Here is a 20,581-nt window from a genome sequence, read left to right as displayed (position 1 = left end):
TCATTTCACCCTTCCTCACATCCAGCCAAGGGGTGGCTCCAGGCTGAGGTTTGTACCAGGAGGTAGATGATTCTGCTCTTTCTGGATCGCCCCATCCCACAGGGAGGCAAGGACAAGCCTGAGACATGCGCTAGACAGAGGCCCAATGGGAATGAAGCCACTCCTCAGTTTCCTCGCCCTGCCCCCACGACAGGGGTCCAGGGTTGTTGTTGTTGAATCCAGAAAAATACAACATCTAATGTCTATAAAGGTGCAGTATGAGTCATTTCATGGAATGTCTAGGCCCCTTCTCTGGCAGCAAACAAACTTTCCAGCCCTCTTTTGAGGAAGCCATCCAACTCTGCTGCTGCTGGTGGTGTGTGAGCGGTTGTGTGTGGGGCTGTGTGTGGGACGGGTATCTGTAGGGCCTTGCCTGCCTATGTGTGTGTCCGTGTGGGTCTCTCAGATGTAAGTGAGAGCATAACCCTGGCCCGAGGTGGTGTGTGTGTGTGTGTGTGTGTGTGTGTGTGTGTGTGTGTGTGGCGTGCGCTTGCGCACTCGCAAGGGCCAATTCTTGGATATGAGTCCCCCTCGCGCATTTGTCTGTAAGGCAGTATGGTATGTGAGCCTGTGCGTCTGAGGGTGTCTACGTGTACATTTTTTCCTCATTGCTGCCAAATTATCTTCCCATCTCTCCCCTCAAGAAGTGAAGGGCTGGCTGAGGGAAGCTAGCAGTCCAAAGGGGGGCAGCTGGAGAGGGGAGAGGGGTTGGAGGGAAACCAAAGCAATTCCACTAGTCGGAGGAACGTGTCAGCCAAGGATGAAACTGAAACCGAGGCAGCAGCAGCTCGAAGGCACCAGCACCCTGGGATCGTCCTGGGCTTCGGTTCCTCCCACTCCCCCGCCTCCTGCAGCCGGCTGTGGAGATTAGTCAGCCTGAAATTCCCACCCCTGCAGCCTCCACTTGAGGCTGAGGCTTGGAGGCCCTGGCCGGCCTAGAAATTGGCCAGTGGCTAGCACGTGACCCCACTAGCTTCCATTATCACATTAACACAAATTAGTATATCAGATCCTGTCCTAGTCACCTAGTGGGGCATGGAGCCAGGCTGGAGAGAGAGGCCAAAACTCAGGCCCTACTCCAGGACAAGCCAGCCTGAGGGCATCAAAAGAGGGGGCAGGCTGAGAACTGTGGCAAGTTAGGTTGGGGACAGAGAGAGGGGACAGGGACTTCAAGATTTTATATGATCTTTTTCTTAGGACTTGGTCTGGGAGGAGACACATTGGGGAAGGGGTTAGTAGAAAGGAGGGGGTTTCCAGGAATAGCTGGGCACCGCCCTGTAGGAAGGAGGCCCGGGCTCTGAGGTCTGGGCGGGAGACAGACGGTATTTCTCCTGGCACACACTGAAACCTGGGAACGTTTAGGATCCTTTGGATTTTTTTTTTTACCCCTTTCCTCTTCTTTATGGAAAATCCTTAGATAACTTTCTCAGATGGCTTTGGACATCCTGAAAACAGGGAGAAGAAGCACCCAGAACAACTCTAGTACACGGCGTAGTGTACTAGTTAGTTTCTTGGCACAGAAAAAGGAGACACACTTTGTACATATGTAATGTTGTGTCATGGGAATAGCCACTGGAGCCTCTGAAAAGGGTGAGACTGGAACCCCAACAACTTTTTTTTTCAGCTTAGAAGTGTCTGACCACAGGTTATTTCTGTGCCCTGATACATGTTAACTAAACAGCCACCACACAATCATGAACCAGCACGAGGTCAGCAGCATCATGACTTCCAGAGCTCAGGGCTTGCAAGGAGGTAGGACGCAAAGTTTTATCTACCAAAGCCAAGGCTGCAAGTTTGAGCCCTAAATGGGCCTCTTAGCTTTTTTTTTTTTTCTTTGTGGCTGCTGACTACCGGATTGACAAGCCTGGAATCCTTAACCATTGCCCTACATCCAGCCCAAGGCTGAGTCCCAACCCCTCATCTAGGCTAAACCCTGGTCCCAGACTGTATCGTATCACCAGCCAGTCTATCCCTGTGCAGGAGATGCGTTCTGGGTCTCAAGGGTGCCAGGCTAGGGAGTGGCCGTTCAGGAGACCCCACCCCCAACGCCCAAGACGCGACTCAAAGTTTCCATTCTACTGCCCGCTGGGTCAAGAGCGCCGTCAACGGAGAGGGAAGACATTCTGAAACCGCAGTCCCTTTGCTGAAGGTGAGCTGGCCCAGCTCCACCGGGGCCAGGGAGATGGCCTGAGAGAGTGGACTATTAGAAGCGTGCAGGAGCCGGCTCCAAGCTTGGCGCTAGCGCAGCAGGTAGGCTCTCCAGATCTCCCACCACTTAGGGGGAGCGCCGGCCCCCCGGACAGAGGAGGTTCTGGCGGCCCCTCCCGCCTGTGCGTGGCCACCCCCTATCTCTGTTGCTTGCCTTCCAAAGCCCAGATCCCAAAGGGCTGAGCTCCGCCCTGACCCTCAGACGTGCGCCCAGGGCGCCTCAGTAGCACCACCTGCAGGCGAGCCGGCACAGCGCGGCGCCTGGGGCCCAGGAGGAAGGAGGAGGAGAGGGGAGAGGTCAGCTCCCCCACCAGAGCCTTCCCGGCTCGCGCGTGCCTTCCCTCGCTGCCCCAGCCCCAGAAGGCCTGGCTAGCCCCGAGCGGGTCCAGCCACAGGCTGCCGGCAACTCCGACCTTGCATTCCTGTTGCTTGGCTCCCAGCGGCCTCTCGCCGCGGGCGCCTCTTCTCGGGAAGTAGTGAAGTCACACTGAACCGGATTCGCTGACTCATGAGAATTCCCCCCCTCCCGCCCCGCCCCAACACACACACCTTGAAACTTCCCTTGGATCCTTTCTTTCTTGCTTCCGCCCGTCCCCCGCTTCCTCCTGTCCCCTCAGGGCAGCTCCCGGCTCCTAGGAAAGACCCAGTGGAGAACTCCATGCTTCTGTCACAACCAGGCCACTGTGCACTGTTCTGGAAATGCCAGGCAGGGCACTGCATATTCCCAACTATGAGCAGAGCTCCCACTAAGGTATCCTTTTGCAATTATTCCCCTCCCACAGGGAATACCTGCTGAGAGGAGGGCATCTGGGGATTTCCTTCCCTCCTCGGGGCTTTCGAACTGGCTGGGAAGCTGACAGCTCTTCTTTGGAACCAACTCTTCCAAGGAACAGGGCAGCATGCAAGCTTGTGCCACCATGGGGACAAGTATAGTCTGCCCTGAGCCTTGAGCAGCCCTGGACCCTTACATTAAGTCAAGCTGATCACCTGATAGGTCACCATGGCCCTTCCTCTTAGAGCTTGGTGCTGGCTGGGTCCAGGTTGAGATGGGGGTAACTTTGAAGCCAACGATTTTGTTTTTACTCCCCGCCCCATCCTACTGTGCCCCTAGTTTGAGGACTTCCACTGGCATGGGAGACCAGAATCCCACACTGCTTGCTTGGGATACTAGTCTCAACAAGGTGGCTAAGGGTCTTAGGCCAGGGCTGGGGAAGGCTTCAAGCTGAAGGAGCTCTGTTGCTCTCCTCTGAAACACCCAAAGCTCCCTTTTCCCTCCAGAGGTCAGGGATCCTTATGCATCTTTCCCACTCAGCAAATCATGGTATTGGATGAAGTTTCCTTTTGTCTGTACTGTAAGAGCCAAGAGCCAGGTGCTGCTGAAGCTTGCAAGCTTCCCAGCTCACTTGTCTTTGCACTTCCAGGCTGGACTCTGTCAAGGCCATGGCCAGTGTCGAAATGGCCATAGACTAAGAGCAAAGGGGGTAAACAGGCTGGTCTTGGGGCTTTTATGGCACCAGGGGGGAGAGGTTCTGAGCTCTCCTCTGGGCATAAAGTTGAAAGCTGCCCTGGGTTATGGTGGCTGTCCAACCACCAGCTCTGCAGGGTATATTTGTCAGGTATTTGAGCCATTAAATGGTTGGGTAGGGATGTATGTGCTAGGATTATGGCCGAGAATAATCCCACCATAGAGCCTTCTTGGGGAAATTCCGAGCTGGAAGCCAATTTTTTGAAGGGGCTAAAGGATGCTACCTTTCAGGGAACCATTTGTGAGGCTGTCATACACCCCAGGGAGAGCAAATAAGGCAATGGTGCAATTTCTAGGGGTCCTAGGTCTAGATGTAACTTGCTAAAGAAGAATCATAAGCTACAAACAAACATGAAACTAAACTTGTAAATCTAGTTGAGCCAAAGCGACAGCAGAGGCAAGGTGGAAAGATGTTTGCCTAGGGCTTTGGGTCCCATTAGCATTTGCTCTCAACCTTACAGATCAAAGGCAACTGAGTCCATGGAAAGATGAAGAAAGCCCTATGCAAGCACCTAAGAGACTTTGCCATACACAGGAGGTTAGAGCTGAGGGTGGAGAGATGATTTAGTATGTTCCCCTCATTTTACGGATGAGGATGCCCGGATTTAGGAAAGTGGCTGCCTGGTTTCTCCAGGAGTGAATGGTAGAGCCAAGCAAGACTCAAATCCAGAAGAGTGTTCCTAGAGATGAAAGAGAAGACACAAACGTTAGAATGGAGGGAGAACCATCATTTGGTCAGTGAAAGAAAAGCCTAGATGCCCTGGCTGGGTGGTTCAGTTGGTTGAAGCATCGTCCCATGCACCGAAAGCTTGTGGGTTCAATCCTCGCTCAGGACAAGTATGGGAGGCAAGTAATTGATGTTTCTGTCTTACATTGATGTTTTCCCCCACCCCTCCATTCTTCTCTCAATCTCTCTCTCTCTCTCTCTCTCTCTCTCCTCTCTCTCTCTCTCTCTCTCTCTCTCTCTCTGAAATCAATAAAAACATATCCTCAGGATTACAAAAAAGAAAAGCCTAGACTAGGTAGAAGCAGAACTACAAAGCAATCTGAAGAGTAAAGAAGTTCCAGCCGAAACCGGTTTGGCTCAGTAGCTAGAGCGTCGGCCTGCGGACTGGAAGGTCCCAGGTTTGATTCAGGTCAAGGGGCCTATACCTTGGTTGTGGGCACATCCCCGGTGGGGGGTGTGCAGGAGGCAGCTGGTCGATGTTTCTCTCTCATTGACGTTTCTAGCTCTCTATCCCTCTCCCTTCCTCCCTGTAAAAATCAATAAAATATATTTAAAAAAAAGAAGAAGTTCCAATCTGAACTCACACACCATACTCCCAGCACTTACATTGCACTGATAGTTCCTCTTGACCTGTGTCCACTACTAGGTTATAAAGCCAGAGAGCAGGGAGTGTATTACTCATCTTCTTTTTTCATTTTTGAATTTTTGTGAGTTTATTTGAGCCAAACTGTCGACATATGCCAGGAAGCAGAACCTCAACGAATTGAGATAATGCTCCCTTACTCATCTTATCTCCAGGGACTATTATACCATGGCATTCAGTAGCTGCACAGTAAATGTTTGCTAGCTGACCAACAAATACACTTATTCATGTATGTATGTATTCATGAATTCAACACCCATATTAGGTGCTCCTCCAGAAGCATCTCTGTGTTGTACTGCAAATGACAAGATATCATAGGTGGGAACCTGCCTGGGAAGCCAGGCACCTCTGTCCCAGACATGACTCTTGAGCTTTCCCCAACACAGATCTTAGGGACTCTACTGGGATGAGGCAAGATCTTCAGGAAGGTACAAAACTAGCCAAAATTCACAGGGGTCTCTGCCTTGTAGTGGGCCTAAGGAAGATATTTTGGCTCTTTGTCCCTAAGTTGTCAATGCCCACCAGTCAGAGACCACTAGGATACTCATGGTTGAACAAGTTGGGTTTATGTTTACTGTAATGAGGGGTATTGCACACCATGGGGAACTATGGGATATCTCAGGAAGAGGATGCTAGAAAGGACTTAATAGGATTTGAGCTGGCCTGGGTGAAAGTTTAAGGAAGAGTTTAAGGAAGAGTTTAACTTAAACTCTTAAGTTAAGAGTTTAAGGGAGAGTTTAAGGAAGCTGGGCTTTGCTCTGGATTGGATGCTGTCAGGAAGCAGGTAAATTCAATGATTGGGTATTGAATTAAATAAATTTTTAAAATATATTTTTATTGATTTCAGAGAGGTAGGGAGGGAGAGAGAGAGAGAGAGAGAGAGAGAGAGAGAGAGAGAGAGAGACATCAGTGACGAGAGAGAATCATTGATTGGCTGCCTCCTGCATGTATCACACGGGGGATCAAGCCCACAATCTGGGCATGTGCCCTGACTTGGAATTGAACCATGACCTCCTGATTCATAGGTCAAACCACTGAGCAACACTGGCTTGGCTAAATAAATTTTATCCATTAGGAGGGCAGACTATAGCGAAGCTAGTGCTATAACTGGTAAGGAAGCAGCAGTCACTCAGATTAGCCAGGAAAGTGGGGAGTGTATTTGATCATTTCTGTGGTTTGGGCAATGTTCATGTTTTTGTCTGTGTTTACACATGATTATGGAGTAGTCTTGTTTTTGTCTAGGTCCACCATGGTCAGAGCAGCCTTGTTAGATGCTAATGTCATGAATCTGTTTATGTTTTAGTAGAACACCCAGGACTAACATGAGTGCCAGGCCAGTTTGTAGCAACACCAAAGCCTAGCTTACAGTCCCAGGTCAGCTGCTGGATGTCAGGGGCTGCGTTTCTCTTTTTCAAAATGTTCATTTTGAGATGATCCCTGTTTTCCTACCGTGGCTTGGCAGTTCAGTATCTAAATATTTAGACCCTCCCTGTACTCTGACCTAGTCACACCCATCTGTAGAACCAGCCAGTCAGGGGAACGTCATTACTGGCTTGGGCTGTGTGTCTCTGTGTGTGGTTTTGTGTACATGTGTCTGCGCCCGCCAGAAGTTCCCTGATAAGATGGGAAAGAGGCCAGTGGCAGTCCTGCTTCACCTCTGGGTCCACAGGACTTCTCCTCTGCTCAGAGAGCAAGGCACTGGGATTGAGTCCCAATGATCTCTCGGGCAACAAGGGTGCCCAGCTTTAGGTGGAGTCAGGGAAGGACAGAGGGGATACTGCTAAACTTGAGAGGAGCGGGAAAGGGAGGGGAGGGTTCCTTTGTATAAATGGGTCTCTAGAGGAGCTGATTTTCCTTCAAGGAAGCAGCCTGCAGTAGGTCACTGTGGATACCCCACCCCTATCCTTTTCTGCTTTAAGTCTCTTGTCTCCAAAACAGGCCCTGTTAATTAAAACAACTACAGAAAAGTCACATATGTTGATCTCATCCTCCACACAGAGGCTTACTCTGACATTTTTCCAATCAAACACACTTCCTTCTCTCGGGTCCATCTCTTCAGCTAAAGTAAGAGGACATCTGCTGTGCCTTATAGGTGGCCAGACAAAGACTAGTACCATCATGAAGAGGTGCTGAGGTGCCATATGATAGCATTTGTAAAACAGCAAAGAAAAGCGAGGTTGAAATCAAGTGGGTGGGTTCCAAACGCTTGATATTTTGGCAGAGCCCCAACTCTTCTTTGCAGGGTGTGACTAGCCCTGTTCTGCACTGTGCTGTGGCCCAGCTAATTACAGACTGGCTATTGAGGGCCAAACCTCAACTGGCACTCGTCTGTACAGTCAGAAATCATTCCCTGTGATCCTTGGGTAAGTGGCAAGTCATAGCGGTGGGTGAAGTGATGGGGGTCTGATAACTTGGATTACAGAGAACAGGGGCTATAAGGCAGAGGCTTGTTTTTGTTTCTTTTAAAATATATTTTTATTGATTTCAGAGGAAGGGAGAGAGAGATAGAAATATCAATGATGAGCCCTACCTGGTTTGGCTCAGTGGATAGGGCGTCGGCCTGTGGACTGAAGTGTCCTAGGTTCTATTCTGGTCAAGGGCACATTCCCGGGTTGCGGGCTCGCTCCCCAGTGGGGGGTGTGCATGAGGCAGCCAATCAATGATTCTCCCTCGTCGTTGATGTTTCTCTGTCTCTCCCTCTTTCTTCCTCTCTGAAATCAATAAAAATATTTAAGAAAAAGAAATATCAATGATGAGAATCATTGATCGGCTGCCTCCTGCACGCCTCACACAGGAGATCGAGCCTGCAATCTCAGGCATGTGCCCTGACCGGGAATCAAAGTGGGACCTCCTGGTTCATAGGTCCACACTCAATCACTGATTCACACTGGCTGGGTGGCTCGTTTTTGTTTGTTTGTTTTTAATTGATTTTTAGAGAGATGGGAAGGGAGAGGGAGAGAGAGGGGAACATTGATATGAGAGTAAAACATTGATCGGCTGTCTCTCACATGTCCCCGCTGCCGGGGATCCAGTTGCAACCCAGGCATGTGCCCTGATCAGGAATCAAACTGGCAACCTTCTGGTGCACAGGACAATGCCCAACCAACTGAGCCACACCAGCCAGGGCAGAGGCCCGTTTTTACAGTAAGCCCTGTTATCTAGCAACATCCAACCAAGCAACCAAGTACTTGCTGAGCATTTGCCAGTGTTTTGTGTGTTGTTTTTTTTTTTGTGGGGGGGGAGCATGTTGTCCCTGTCTTGAGAAAAAGTCTCTGCTCTGGAAGAATAGCTTCCAATCAATTTAGGCAGTGACCACTAGTAATGCAGAAAATGACTTAAAGAACAATCAAGTTCAAAGGCAGTAAGTGCAATTGGAGTTCAGAGATGAAATCATTCATGGACACTAGTCCAACTATTACCACGACACCAAAGTGGGATTTCATTTGGGCCTTGAAAGATGAGCAGGATCTGGATAAGTAAAAGGGAATAGGGATGGTGTTCCAGATGTGAAGAGCATGAACAAAAGTTTAAAGGTGGCGATAAACCAGATGTGTATGTGTGCATGCACACGTGTGTATGAAGTTATGGGAGAGGAGGCTGGACAAGGCAAAGTGGGCTGAGATCAGGGATCACTATGGAAGACTTTGAACTTGATGTGGTTGGTGACAGGGAGTCACTGTACTAGTATGTTCTTCAACAAGGGGAGATGTGACTGACTGATGCTTTAGGAAGTGATCTAGCAGCAGTGGTTGACTAAGGATGGATGCTCTGGTTGATCTCCATTTTTGGTGTGTCCATAGTACTTTGTCTTTCTATGAACACATGTCACTATATTATACTTCTGCGTTCACGTTTGCTTTCCTCACTGACACCAGGAGTTCCTTAAGAGAAGTGGCCATGTTTTCTTTCTTTTCCTCTTCTGACATCCTCCTGTCTCATAGTAGGCACTCAATGAACACTGATTAGATGGATAGATCATTTCATTTTACAAACTGAATTATGACATTCCATGTAAGGATCATAACTGTCAAAGAATTACACTAAATTACACATAATGCTAAAACAAGGTAAATCACAACTTGATCCTTTTTTTTTTGAAATCATTTGTGAAACACTTCAGGAACTTCGAGTGTCCTACCATCCTCTTTGTAAGCAACAATTATTATTGTATAATGAGCCCTGTCTCACAGGATACTGAGTTTCCCACTGATGGATTTGGGAATGTCGTGTGTCAGGTTATATTTCACCAAACCTGCGTGTGTGTATATAGTAAAAATTGTTTTAGTGCAATTCATTTATAAAGTGGACATTGGTCCGTTCTATTGTTCAAAGGGGATTTCATTGTAGCTACAACTCCTGGTAAACAAACTCAATATTTTAAAAAATCCAGAGTGGTCATAATTTTCTCTTTACCAAAAGATTCACATTGGCCTGGCTGGCGAGACTCAGTGGTTGAGCATCAACCTATGAACCCAGGAGGTCAGGGTTCGATTCCGGTCAGGGCACATGCCCGGGTTGTGGGCTCGATTCCCAGTGTGGGGCTTGCAGGAGGCAGCCAATCAATGATTCTCTCTCATCATTGATGTTTCTCTCTCTCTCTCTCTTTCTTAAATCAAATATATTTTTAAAAAAGATTCACATTGGACTCTTGAAAGTGGTAAAAATTTCCTTGATTTAAATAAAATTTGATTTTTTTTTCCAATCTTCACCTGAGGACATTTTTCCATTGATTTTGAGAGAGAGTGGAAAGGGAGAGACATGAGAGAGAAACATCAATATGAGAGAGACACATCGATTGGTTGCCTCCCACCCCCACCCTGACCAGGGCCAGGGATTGAGCCTGCAACCAAGGTATGTACCCTTGACCAGAATCAAACCCAGGACCTTTCACTCCATGGGCTGACACTCTATCCACTGAGCCAAACTGGCTAGGATAGATTTGATTTTTAAAAGTAAAATGAAATGCAAAAAATGAATTGACTTAGGAAACTCTTTTATTCCCAGGAAACCATCTATAAAGTGAGGTATGCCTATAAGCCTATTTAGATAAAAGGGGTTAGGAGAGGGAAGATTTCTAGTTTGGGGGAGAGTGGGTGGAGGAGTCAAGAGATCATGATCCCTCAAGGGAGTTAGTCTCCAGGTTTAGCCATGAAGTACCAGGTCTCTGAACCCTTGTTTCTGTTTGCAGTAAATGTCCTTTCTGCCTCCCTCCTTGATACCCCGCAGGACCAATGCAGTTCTGGGAGGGTGGTGGTAGTATATACAGGTGTTTTTCCAGGTAGAGTCTATCCCATATATTTATGTGTTCACTCCTTCAACAATGATTTACTAAGTACCTATGTGAGCCAGACTCTATGCTAAGCTCTGGAGATATAACCAAGATCAAAATATTAAAGCCATGATTTAATCTTCCAGGAAGTGGCAGACCAGCAGGGAGACATAAGAAAGGAACAGGCTTGGAAGGGTCAGGAAAGTCTTTAAAAAATAATTTTATTGATTTCAGAGAGGAAGTGAGAGGGAGAGATAGAAATATCAATGATGAGAGAGAATCATTGATCGGCTGCCTCTTGCATGCCCCACACTGGGGATTGAGCCTGCAACCCAGGCATGTACCCTGACCAGGAATCAAACTGGGACCTCCTGGTTCACAGGTTGATGCTCAACCACTGAGCACGCTGGCCAGGTAAGGGAAGTCTTCATAGAGACCAGGACCTTCCCCAGAGGAGAAAGGGGTCAAACACTGTGGGCAGACCACAGCCAGTGCACACAGAGAGGTCTGGAGGGGTGAGAGAGAAGTTTGGGGAACTGAAAGGAGTTTAGAGCATGGAGCAGGGAATACAAGGCTGAGAAAAATCACGCACTTGTTAGTAGCTCCAATTTGCTTGTTCTCTGATATGCATGACTTTCCTCCCTTCACCTACCCACTCCATTGCAAAGAAAGCAGAATTTAATTTAGAAGAATCAGGTTTTATTTAGTGATGTGAACATTAAGAATATGCCTACATCGCTGAAATATTCACAAAGGACATGATCATTCACACTCATACACACAGAGGAAGTCTGCTGAATAAAAAAAATGCTCCTTTAGTCATCCAAACTGCTGTCAGGGACAGCAAAGTGCTTGCTTATTCCACTGGGAGGCTTCAGTCTTCATGAATGTTGAATAGTTTAGCTACTTCATTTAAATCTTCATGTTGCTCACCGTCCTTAATGATCTGAGGGAGAGGAACAGTGGGTCACTAACACTCCACGTGCAATCTGGCCAGGCTGCACAATGGGGTAGCCTGGGCTAGTCCCCAATCACACTGGGAGGGAGTTGTGGGAACAGCTTTCTACCAACACCAAATGAGCATGTGCCAACTCCGGGGCCACCCAGCCAGATCCCCAATGAAATAGAAACATTGCTGAGCCAAGGCTGTATCTTTGTTTTGCTCAGGTACAATCTGACTTGGGTGCCTGGTCAAATGGTACCTGACCAGGGCACCCGATTAAGTCATAGGAGCTTATTCTGGCTGCTCCTCCCATCTTCCTCTAGGAGCTATGAAAGGCACTTACCTTCCTTGCTATCGGCATTCGGTTGAAGATATTCCACAGCACGATCCCCACCACCACTTTGTCCCTGAGGTAGAAGATAACACCTTTCCCGTAGTCCTCCCCTTCAACAGGGACCTGGGGCACCCCAGGGTTGCTTGGAAGAACAGGGATTTCTGTGGCCTCCGACTCTGTCTCACTCTCTGATCGAATACCAGTCCCTGTGGCCAACCCCCAAAACAAACAAAAAACCCACAACAAAACAGTTATATGAGGTTGGAAAATTCTAGAAGTATCTTTTGACACCTGCTTTAAGCTGCTTTAGATGATTTTCTTTCTCTATGCCCTCTCAGTAAACACTGGCCTTTTTCAGCCCCTCTTCATTATCAAAGGCAACGAAAGCTCTTCTTTGTCAGCTCTTGGGCATTGCATCAGTCTGATCCAAAACTTCCCTCCCTCCCCATCTCATTTTATTTTATTTAAATATAATTTTTATTGATTTCAGAAAGTAAGGGAGAGACAGAGAAACATCAATGATGAGAGAGAATCATTGATCAGCTGCTTCCTGCACGCCCCACACTGGGAATCGAGCCTGCAATCCAGGCATGTGCCCTGACCAGGAATCAAATCGTGATCTGCTGAGTCATAGGTTGATGCTCAACCACTGAGCCATGACAGCTGGGCTCATTTTAAATTTATACTATGGATATTTCCTGGTATCTGGGTTTCTTCAAATTGCTAAAGACTTGCTCTTGTCTTCTGAGAAACATTCTAGAGTTGCATGGTCCAGTACAGAAGCCACTAGCCACATATAGCTATTCTAATTAAAATTATTCAAGTTTTAAAATATTTTAATTAAAATGATATAATATGTGAAATTCAGTTTATTTGCAGTAGCCACACTTCAAGTGCTAAACAGCCACATGTGGCTAGTGGCTAATGTATTAGAGCTGAGACAGACGATGCTATGAGAATGAAAAGGTCTACTGTACAGTGCCACTAGGAAGACAGTCTAGCCAAAGCAGAAGGCATTTCCATATGGAAAAACCACTGTGGAGGTGTTTCCTCCTGGTGGGAGTGGGGTGGGACAGGGGGTGGCATGGGGAGGGGGCAACTTGTCTTCTGAGAATAACCAGGTTCTAAGTAATATTGACCAGTGGACAGAGTAGTGACCTGGAGTTGAGAAGTCCTCGGGTCCCTCTCCTGGATCCACTTCCCAGGAGAGGTCAGAATTAAGGAGTGGGTGTATGTAATCAACTTGGATTACACAGAAAAAGGACCGACATCCTATATAATAAAAGCCTAATATGCAAATCGACCGGCTGATTGACCTGCAGAGCCACGAGTTGGCAGGTGGTGGGGTGGGGCCCACATGTGGGCAGCGCCAGGCCAGCCAAGGCGGGTGCCAGTGGGGGCCCTCCAATCGCCCCACCAGTTGCTCCACAGAGGGAGGCAACCAGTGGCGGCAGCGGGGGGTGGAGCTGGCGAGCGGGCGGCACCAGACCAGCCAAGGCGGGTGCCAGTGGGGGCCCCCCTGATCACCCCAGTGGTCGCCCTGCAGATTGGCCCTGATCACCAGCCAGGCCTAGGGACCCTAACTGCATGAATTTTGTGCACCGGGCTTCTAGTATCCATATAATGTCTTGTTTTCTCCTCCTTAAAAGAGCAACTTATCCTTGAAACACCTCTGACAAGAGTACATGGAGGTTAAATAACTTCAGCCAAGGTCATGAAAGGGAGAGAGAATAGGCCTGGGAGTTAATGAAAGATGTGTGGGGGAGAAAAATTCATTCTGAGAGAGTTGCCTCCCATCTAAAGAAAACCTGGCATTAAGATCTGATAAATGGAATTAGAGGCAGCTCAAGAATTATTCAGCCCAGTTCCCACTACCCAGGGTCCATGGAGAATAGCAGGCCCTAAACAACAACAACAAAAACAACAAAAACAAACAGGAAACAAAAAACATCTAACAAGTTTAGGTTTACTTTATCAGGCAGGTCTTCCTATTCCCTAGAGACAAACTAAACAACAGAGTAGCTGGGATAGCCACTGTCCAGAGTCTAGGATGAAGACCTACAATATCTATGCCTATGCATTGACCAGGATACCTGATTTTGCCACCTCAAACCACTAAAGAGTGAGGACTTTGGGTTTGGTTTATTTATTTATTTTAAATATATTTTTATTGATTTCAGAGAGGAAGGGAGAGGGAGAGAGAGATGACAGAAACATCAATGATGAGAGAGAATAATTGATTGGCTGCCTTCTGCATGCCCCTTACTGGAAATCGAACTAAGTGGAAATCGAACCGTGACCTCTTGGTTCATAGGTCAATGCTCAATCACTGTGCTGTGCTGAGAGAAGTGGTTGGCTGTCCTTACCTGATTGCTCTGTGGCAGATTTCGGGTTATCTTGTGCAGATGCTTTTGCAAAGACACCAACTGTGGGCAAACTACTGTCCACAAGACCAATAGCTTCATAGCCAACATCAGGGCCCAAATCACTCCTAAGGAAGAAGAGAGAAGAGGTTGCTCTGTGATGGGACTGTAAAGAATTACACAGTAGGACATTTTTCTCTAAGACACCACACTTTTATGCCAACCAAGGAACTTGGTATGTGTGACAACAAGTGAAACACCAAATTGATCTGTCTCCTGCTAGGGCACTTGGGAACAATTGTGAAAAAGCATGGTTCTCCCAAACAACTTTTATTTTCCTTAAGAAGCCATTATACATATCACATATCCATATAACATTCTACACTTTCTTCAATTTAGTCATGCTTTTGTCCCATACCACATTTGGGGAGTGATGGGTTTCCCTCATTTACTATTCGCTACCTTTCTTTAACTCATCCTAAAACTGCCTTTTAGAAGTTTTAAAGAGTGATCCACATTTATGGAATTTGGAATCAGGGGTATTTTATGGTTTCATTAACTGACAATTTTCCATTTTAGCCTTCATTTTTAAAGGCCAGAATGCTTTCTATAAAGGGGTACCTTCACCTAGTTGGTCATTTTAACTGTTCTTCTCGGAAAGTTTCCCTATCACCATCGTACTGTTCTTAATATGCTAGGAACTTCACAGAATATTTGCAGCACAGACACACCATGGTGTGTAATCATCTAGGGTGCTTGAGCTATTCTGTTTCTGGTCCTCTACATTTTGTTATCTTCTTGGCCACAGAAGCTCAATGAACTGGTGTCTTCTGGGAACAGTCTACAATGACTTCTTGCTTTCTGTTCCTGGGATCTAGCTGATAATTGTATACCTGTGGACTATTTTTTTTCCCTAACTGCATTATCTTATATGTATTGACCCTGAAATCCATCTGTTAGGTTTTTGTTGCCCACTCAGAAAACTGTGTGTGATCATCCTAAAATGTATTCTCCTCAGCTGAGAATTTCCCTTAGAGGTTTCTGAAACCTTGAAGTTTCTTAAGTACCCCATCTTTCAAATCAACAAGATGAGAGTGTGCCAAACAGGGCCTGCCCCAGTACTCAGGGATGTCCACTGGTAAGTTTTTGCTACCCAGAGAACTGCCTATATACACCTGACTTTGAACTCTTGATGTTAAGGGTTACAGATGAGTAGGCTGCCTTTTTTGTCAGCCTGTTAGGCTCATTAGGGTTAGCAGCAAAGAAAAAATTAAAATATACTGCTGTCTATACCTAAACAGTACACTTTTGTACCACCTACTATAGTTTGAATTCCCTGCCAATGCCTTCTCCGTTCATTCACCTAGTCTAAGCTATGCCAAATGGGAGCATTTTACCAGAAGGCTGATCTGGAGTAAAATGTGTGGACATGAGAAGGAATCCTCCCAACCCATCCCACATAAAGCTAACTGACCCACAAGGAAACCAAACCATAACTCTGGTTCCATTAATTCTGTGTTCTAACCGGTTGGTCCTCAAGGCACAGAACTATTACCAGAACATTGACTGATGCCAGTATGGCTTAGCAGCTCCAGTCATATTTTCTCCAGCCAATCTTCCGCTCACAACAGCATGATCATGGTGCTCTACCCGCCTCCTACCCAATTTTATATCGTAGAAGCATGCGGCATCTCCTGCCTTTGGAGACAAATACATTACATGAGCACATGATTAAAAAGAAAAAGCAAGTTAAAGACAGAACATAAACTTTTGGGGTTCAAAAATGCTTGTGGCATCAACTAATTAATACTTCCCTCTACAAGCCAGAATCATATATACACTTTCAAAAATAGCTGAGATTCCATTTTTAAAAACTATTCTATGTTTCCACAAAGCTAACTTAAACCTTCTATGCTCTAGCTCATACCTATTTCTTCTCATTCTGCCCTTAACAGAGACAGAATATTTAATAACCACGATTTGCAGAATATTCTTTCCTATGTGTGGAAACCAGTTTTTTAGATGTGACTGCCTCTTACCTAGAAATCTTTTTGAAGATAAGATTTTTTTTTGTTATTTGGTACTCATTCATTCATTCAACAAATATTTATGGAATATTTCTTCCGTACAAAGCATTATACTGTCTGGGTTGCTGAGACAAACCTGGCAGGGACCTTGCCCACAAGGAGTGTATAACCTAGTTGAGGAAGGTACAGTATTGCTCCTCACAATGCAAACAAGAAATGTGCCATGTGAGAGGTACAAATCAAGTGAGCTCAGTGTTTCACGGACGGAGAACCCTTGGCTGGAGGTAAACGAGGCCAGTTTCATAAAGCAGGTGGTATAACCCTTTGCTCACCTTTGTGGCTATTCAGATTTCCCCAAAGACTTCCCTAAAAATCAACACGTGGGCAATAGTGCAATAAATTATAAAATCCTCTTAATGGAATATTATGTAGTCATTAATCTGTTTACAAAATCTGAAGCAATATGGAAAATACATTAAAATGTTAAGTGAAAAAGAGAAGAATACAAATATTCATACATAGTATGCTCGCCATGACCGTCTATGACAAAGGAAAAAAAACTATGCACAAGAAAATGAAGGGAAGGAAATACACACACACACAAAAAACATACATGGTGGGGATGGGCTAGAAGAGGTCAATGGGGAAAAAAAGGGAACATATGTAATACTTTCAACAATAAAGATTTAAAAAATAAATAAAATAAATAAACAAACAAAAAAAAACAAAACCTATACAACACAAACAGTGGTTGCTACAGGTGATTTCTCCCTTTCTCCTACTTGTTTGTTTTCCACATTGAGTGTGTTTTTCTTTTATAACAAGTTAAAAAAAAAACTCAGTACACTTTATCTTAAAAAAAAAAAAGCTTTAAGGGAAAACACCTTTTAATGTTCCTATGTCCTTCACTGCAGAGTCCATAATCAAACACAATATATTTGTAATGATTTAACAATGAAGAAATTACCTCATGGTTCCTACACACTATAGTCTTGTTGTGCCACAACAGATTTTTAAAAACAGCTAAAAATAGTTCTCAAGGAAAAGGAAATTGGAGTAATTTTCCTTTCTAGAGAATGTCATCAAATTGCCTCATTCTCCATTCCCTGGACTCATGTTCACTCTGAAAGCCATGCACACGCCCGCCAGGGTAATGCCAATGGCTGCTGCCAACAGCCCCGGAAGAGCTCTAGTTCTGTAGGCATGCACACTGCTCATTTCTTTCTCCACTAGTTTGCAGCATGAGACCATACCTGTTCTTGTAAAGCAAGCAGTTCATAAGTATCGGTTCTCTACTCTTGGCCTCCAAATACTCCGATCCTATTGTGGTAAGCTACTAATGAGCTTTAGCACCCCATCGGGCAGACTTGCTCCTAGGCTGGGGACAAGGAACCATGCCTGGTCTCGCTGTAGCATACTTACCACCCAAATGTTAGAGCGTGCTTGGAGCTCTGCATTTACCCGGAAGCCACCGAAATCTGAGTCTATTTCTAGTCCACCAGTCTTAGCCAACTCAACATTGGGCTCTAAGCCCACAGCTGCCACTATGTGGTCAGTTTCTACCTGAGGGAAAAGAGAAATAATTTGGTCAGTTACCACAGTTTCCATGTATGCCTATGGACATAGCAACAGCATGTGATGTCATTAAGAACTGGGGGTTTACAAAAAAAAATCATTGGTTAACTTGACTCTGATAAACAGATTTTTTATATATATGTATATTTTTTATTGATTTCAGAGAGGAAGGGAGAGAAAGAGATAAAAACATCAATGATGAGAGAGAATCATTGATTGGCTGCCTCCTGCACGCCCCAAACTGGGGATCGAACCCACAATCCGGGCATGTGCCCTGACCAGGAATCAAACCATGAACTCCTGGTTCATAGGTCAATGCTCAACTACTGAGCCATGCCGGCTGGGCTCTGGGAAACAGATTTTAAGTTCTATTTCATAAAGTACCCCTGCCCACATACCCCATATCACTTGAAGAGAAATCTGTCATCCTAGTCAGATCTCTAAAATTTGTGATGTGATAGGAAGGGGCAATGGGAAAGTGGGTCACAGGTGTTTACTCTGGCTCTCACCATTCTTATTTTAATGGATGGACAGTTCATTCAGAAAATCATGACAGTTTAGTGGTGGCTGCCAAGAAAACTAATCTGCTGGTATCAAATGAAGGAGTCAGAATGAGGAAAGGGGAGGGAAGGGCTAGAAGGTCTTCTGGCAGCCTGTCTCCCCCTCCTTACCTTCCGGCCATCTTTCAGCTTGATGAGTAACCTGCCACCACTGACTCCAACTGATTGCACAATGGCATTGGGCAGCACCTTCACCCCCTCTGTGAAGGCAAACAAGACCTGAGGTTGAGCCGGTGAGCCTACCAACTTCATGAAAAACAGGGAAACTGACTAGAGAGAAGCACAATGTCACGAAACCAGCAATCATCATTATGCAGGCAGCCTTGGAGAGCTGCAAAAAAACCTATACTCGCCGTTCATTTTCAGCACTTCCAGGAATTTGGTGCATCAGATTCAGAACCTAAATGAACTTGGCTGACTAGAGATGGCAGAAACATTTGAGAGAATGGTAGAAACATTTCATCTGCCTGGTGATATGATTTATGTCAAAGGGGTTCCCAAGAAGCAAACATTGCATTAGGCCTGAATCAAAGGAAAGGGTGGCAGCATATGGAAAGAGTCCCTCTACCTCGTCTGACTTTTTCCATGGTCCAGTTGCTGAGGTATTCGGGGAGGACCTTTCCCATATTTCCTTTCTCAGGGAAGAGTTGAATCACTTCGGTGCCTGAGGCCTGAGCTGGGAAAAAGAAAAAGAGTAGGTTTAGCAGGAGGCAAAAGCCAGCCCTAAGACTGGAAGAGAAGTAAAGGACCAACAGGCAGGTGGCCATTTAGTATGGCCATCCTACCTAATAATAGACAAATATGCAAATTGACCGCACCTTCGCTACGCCCAAGCCATGCCCACCAGCCAAGCCACACCCACCAACCAATCAGGACGAGTATGCAAATTACCCCAACAAAGATGGTGACTAATTTGCATATCAAGACAGCTTAGAAAGAAGCCAAGGGATGCTGAAGGGAGCAAAGCTGTGGAGAAGCAAGCAAGCCGGGGCGGGGGGGGGGGAGGAGAAGGGAGGAACGGAGGCGGGGCGGGGGAGAAGGAAGGAGAGCAGGGCGGGCTGGCGGAGAAGGCGGGCCGGGGGACAAGGGAGGAGAGCAGGCAGGGCGGGGTAGAGTGCAGCAGGAAACCCTATTGCAGGATTTTTCCTGCAACGGGAACGCTAGTTTAGTACAGAAAGGACAATGTTCTGACTCAGGCCAGAGCTCCCATATGTGGGGCACTGGGGCACGAGGGCATTCACAAAGCAAATACAACAGATGCCAGAACTGCTGTCCCTGGATGTGACTACATACTCTCAACTCAGTGCACTTGCACCCAGGCCTCACCTCGGGCTTATATAAGTGCCTCGGGACCTCTGAATAGTCAGCAATCCCCTGAGAATATGCTCTGATTTCACACAGCTTAAGAAAAATGGTTTCCATGAAACATTCAAGCCAGAACTCACAGATATATCATGCTGGGAACCACCATGTGTCTGAAGGAAGTTTTTGACTTTTACAGGGAGCAGCAGTTCAAATATATGTACACCTGTGCAATCTACACTGCTTTTACCATCTTAATAACTCACTTTGCTTAATATTTTATTCCTAAGGAATCTTGGCCTGGAGGCTAGAGGAAAGGAAAGAAAGCATTGCTGCTCGGTTGCTCAAATGGCAGCTTTGTGGTCACTAAAGGATTCCCTCATCAGAACTAGTCTCAGAACTAGCTTTTCACCGTATAAACCTCAGTCAAACTCTTTTGACTGATCCTGGCAAATGCATCTCTGGAATTTGTGAAAGCCCCCAAAAGCATGTGATATCAGACCAGAGAAGAAAATCGAGGTCACCCCAATACTTACCTTTTCTGCCAAGAGCACAGGCCAGTTCACTACCAAGGAAGCCCCCACCGATAACTGTAATCGATTTGACTTCTCGGGAAATCTTCTCTAAGGTTCTAAAGTCTCCAATCTGCAGGATCACACCAGTTTAGTTCATTGATTTCCCAAAGGGCATAGGATGATAATACCAGGACATATTTTATGCTAAGTCTTTGACAACAGTAATTTGCACATAAAATCTCCTTGTATAAAGTGGCTCAATTATAGCCCATATGCTACTTTTCGGCATTAAAGTAGTGTTCTTATTGTAATACCTTTAATATCAAAGAATTACATAGCTTATGGGGGGCATTGGCTTCTAATATAAGTAAAGCCTGGAACATTATTTCTAGAAATAGGTTTTGTAGCTGAAATGCCTAAGTTTGAAATCTAACTTAGCCATTTATTGCCCAAGTCACCTCACCAAGCCACTTACCCTTCTATGCTTCAGTTACATCTACTATAAAACGAAGAAAATAACTGCAATAGTTGATTTTATGAGAAAAAATAGG

The 20,581-nt window shown here is 45.9% G+C and overlaps 1 protein-coding gene across 2 annotated transcripts in view; it reads right to left on the bottom strand.

The window, feature by feature from the left end:
- Nucleotides 1–10,877: 10,877 nt before the first annotated feature.
- Nucleotides 10,878–20,581, bottom strand: part of AIFM1 (apoptosis inducing factor mitochondria associated 1) — a 32,556-nt gene continuing 22,852 nt past the window's right edge. Inside the window, exons 9-16 of one of the 2 annotated variants that reach the window (XM_008153894.3) lie at nt 20,052–20,160; nt 18,782–18,889; nt 18,325–18,413; nt 17,501–17,641; nt 15,607–15,749; nt 14,055–14,179; nt 11,698–11,894; nt 10,878–11,357 (exon numbers count right to left, since the gene is read on the bottom strand). In XM_008153894.3, the coding sequence (XP_008152116.1) occupies nt 11,286–11,357; nt 11,698–11,894; nt 14,055–14,179; nt 15,607–15,749; nt 17,501–17,641; nt 18,325–18,413; nt 18,782–18,889; nt 20,052–20,160 (984 nt within the window). In that variant the 3' untranslated portion in view covers nt 10,878–11,285. The remainder of the gene's footprint in view (nt 11,358–11,697; nt 11,895–14,054; nt 14,180–15,606; nt 15,750–17,500; nt 17,642–18,324; nt 18,414–18,781; nt 18,890–20,051; nt 20,161–20,581) is intronic. The other variant, XM_054708550.1, reaches the window with a different exon arrangement.

The sequence above is a fragment of the Eptesicus fuscus genome, chromosome 1, assembly GCF_027574615.1.
Source record: "Eptesicus fuscus isolate TK198812 chromosome 1, DD_ASM_mEF_20220401, whole genome shotgun sequence".
NCBI classification, from domain to species: domain Eukaryota; kingdom Metazoa; phylum Chordata; class Mammalia; order Chiroptera; family Vespertilionidae; genus Eptesicus; species Eptesicus fuscus.
This window is presented reverse-complemented; position numbering and strand designations above follow the sequence as displayed.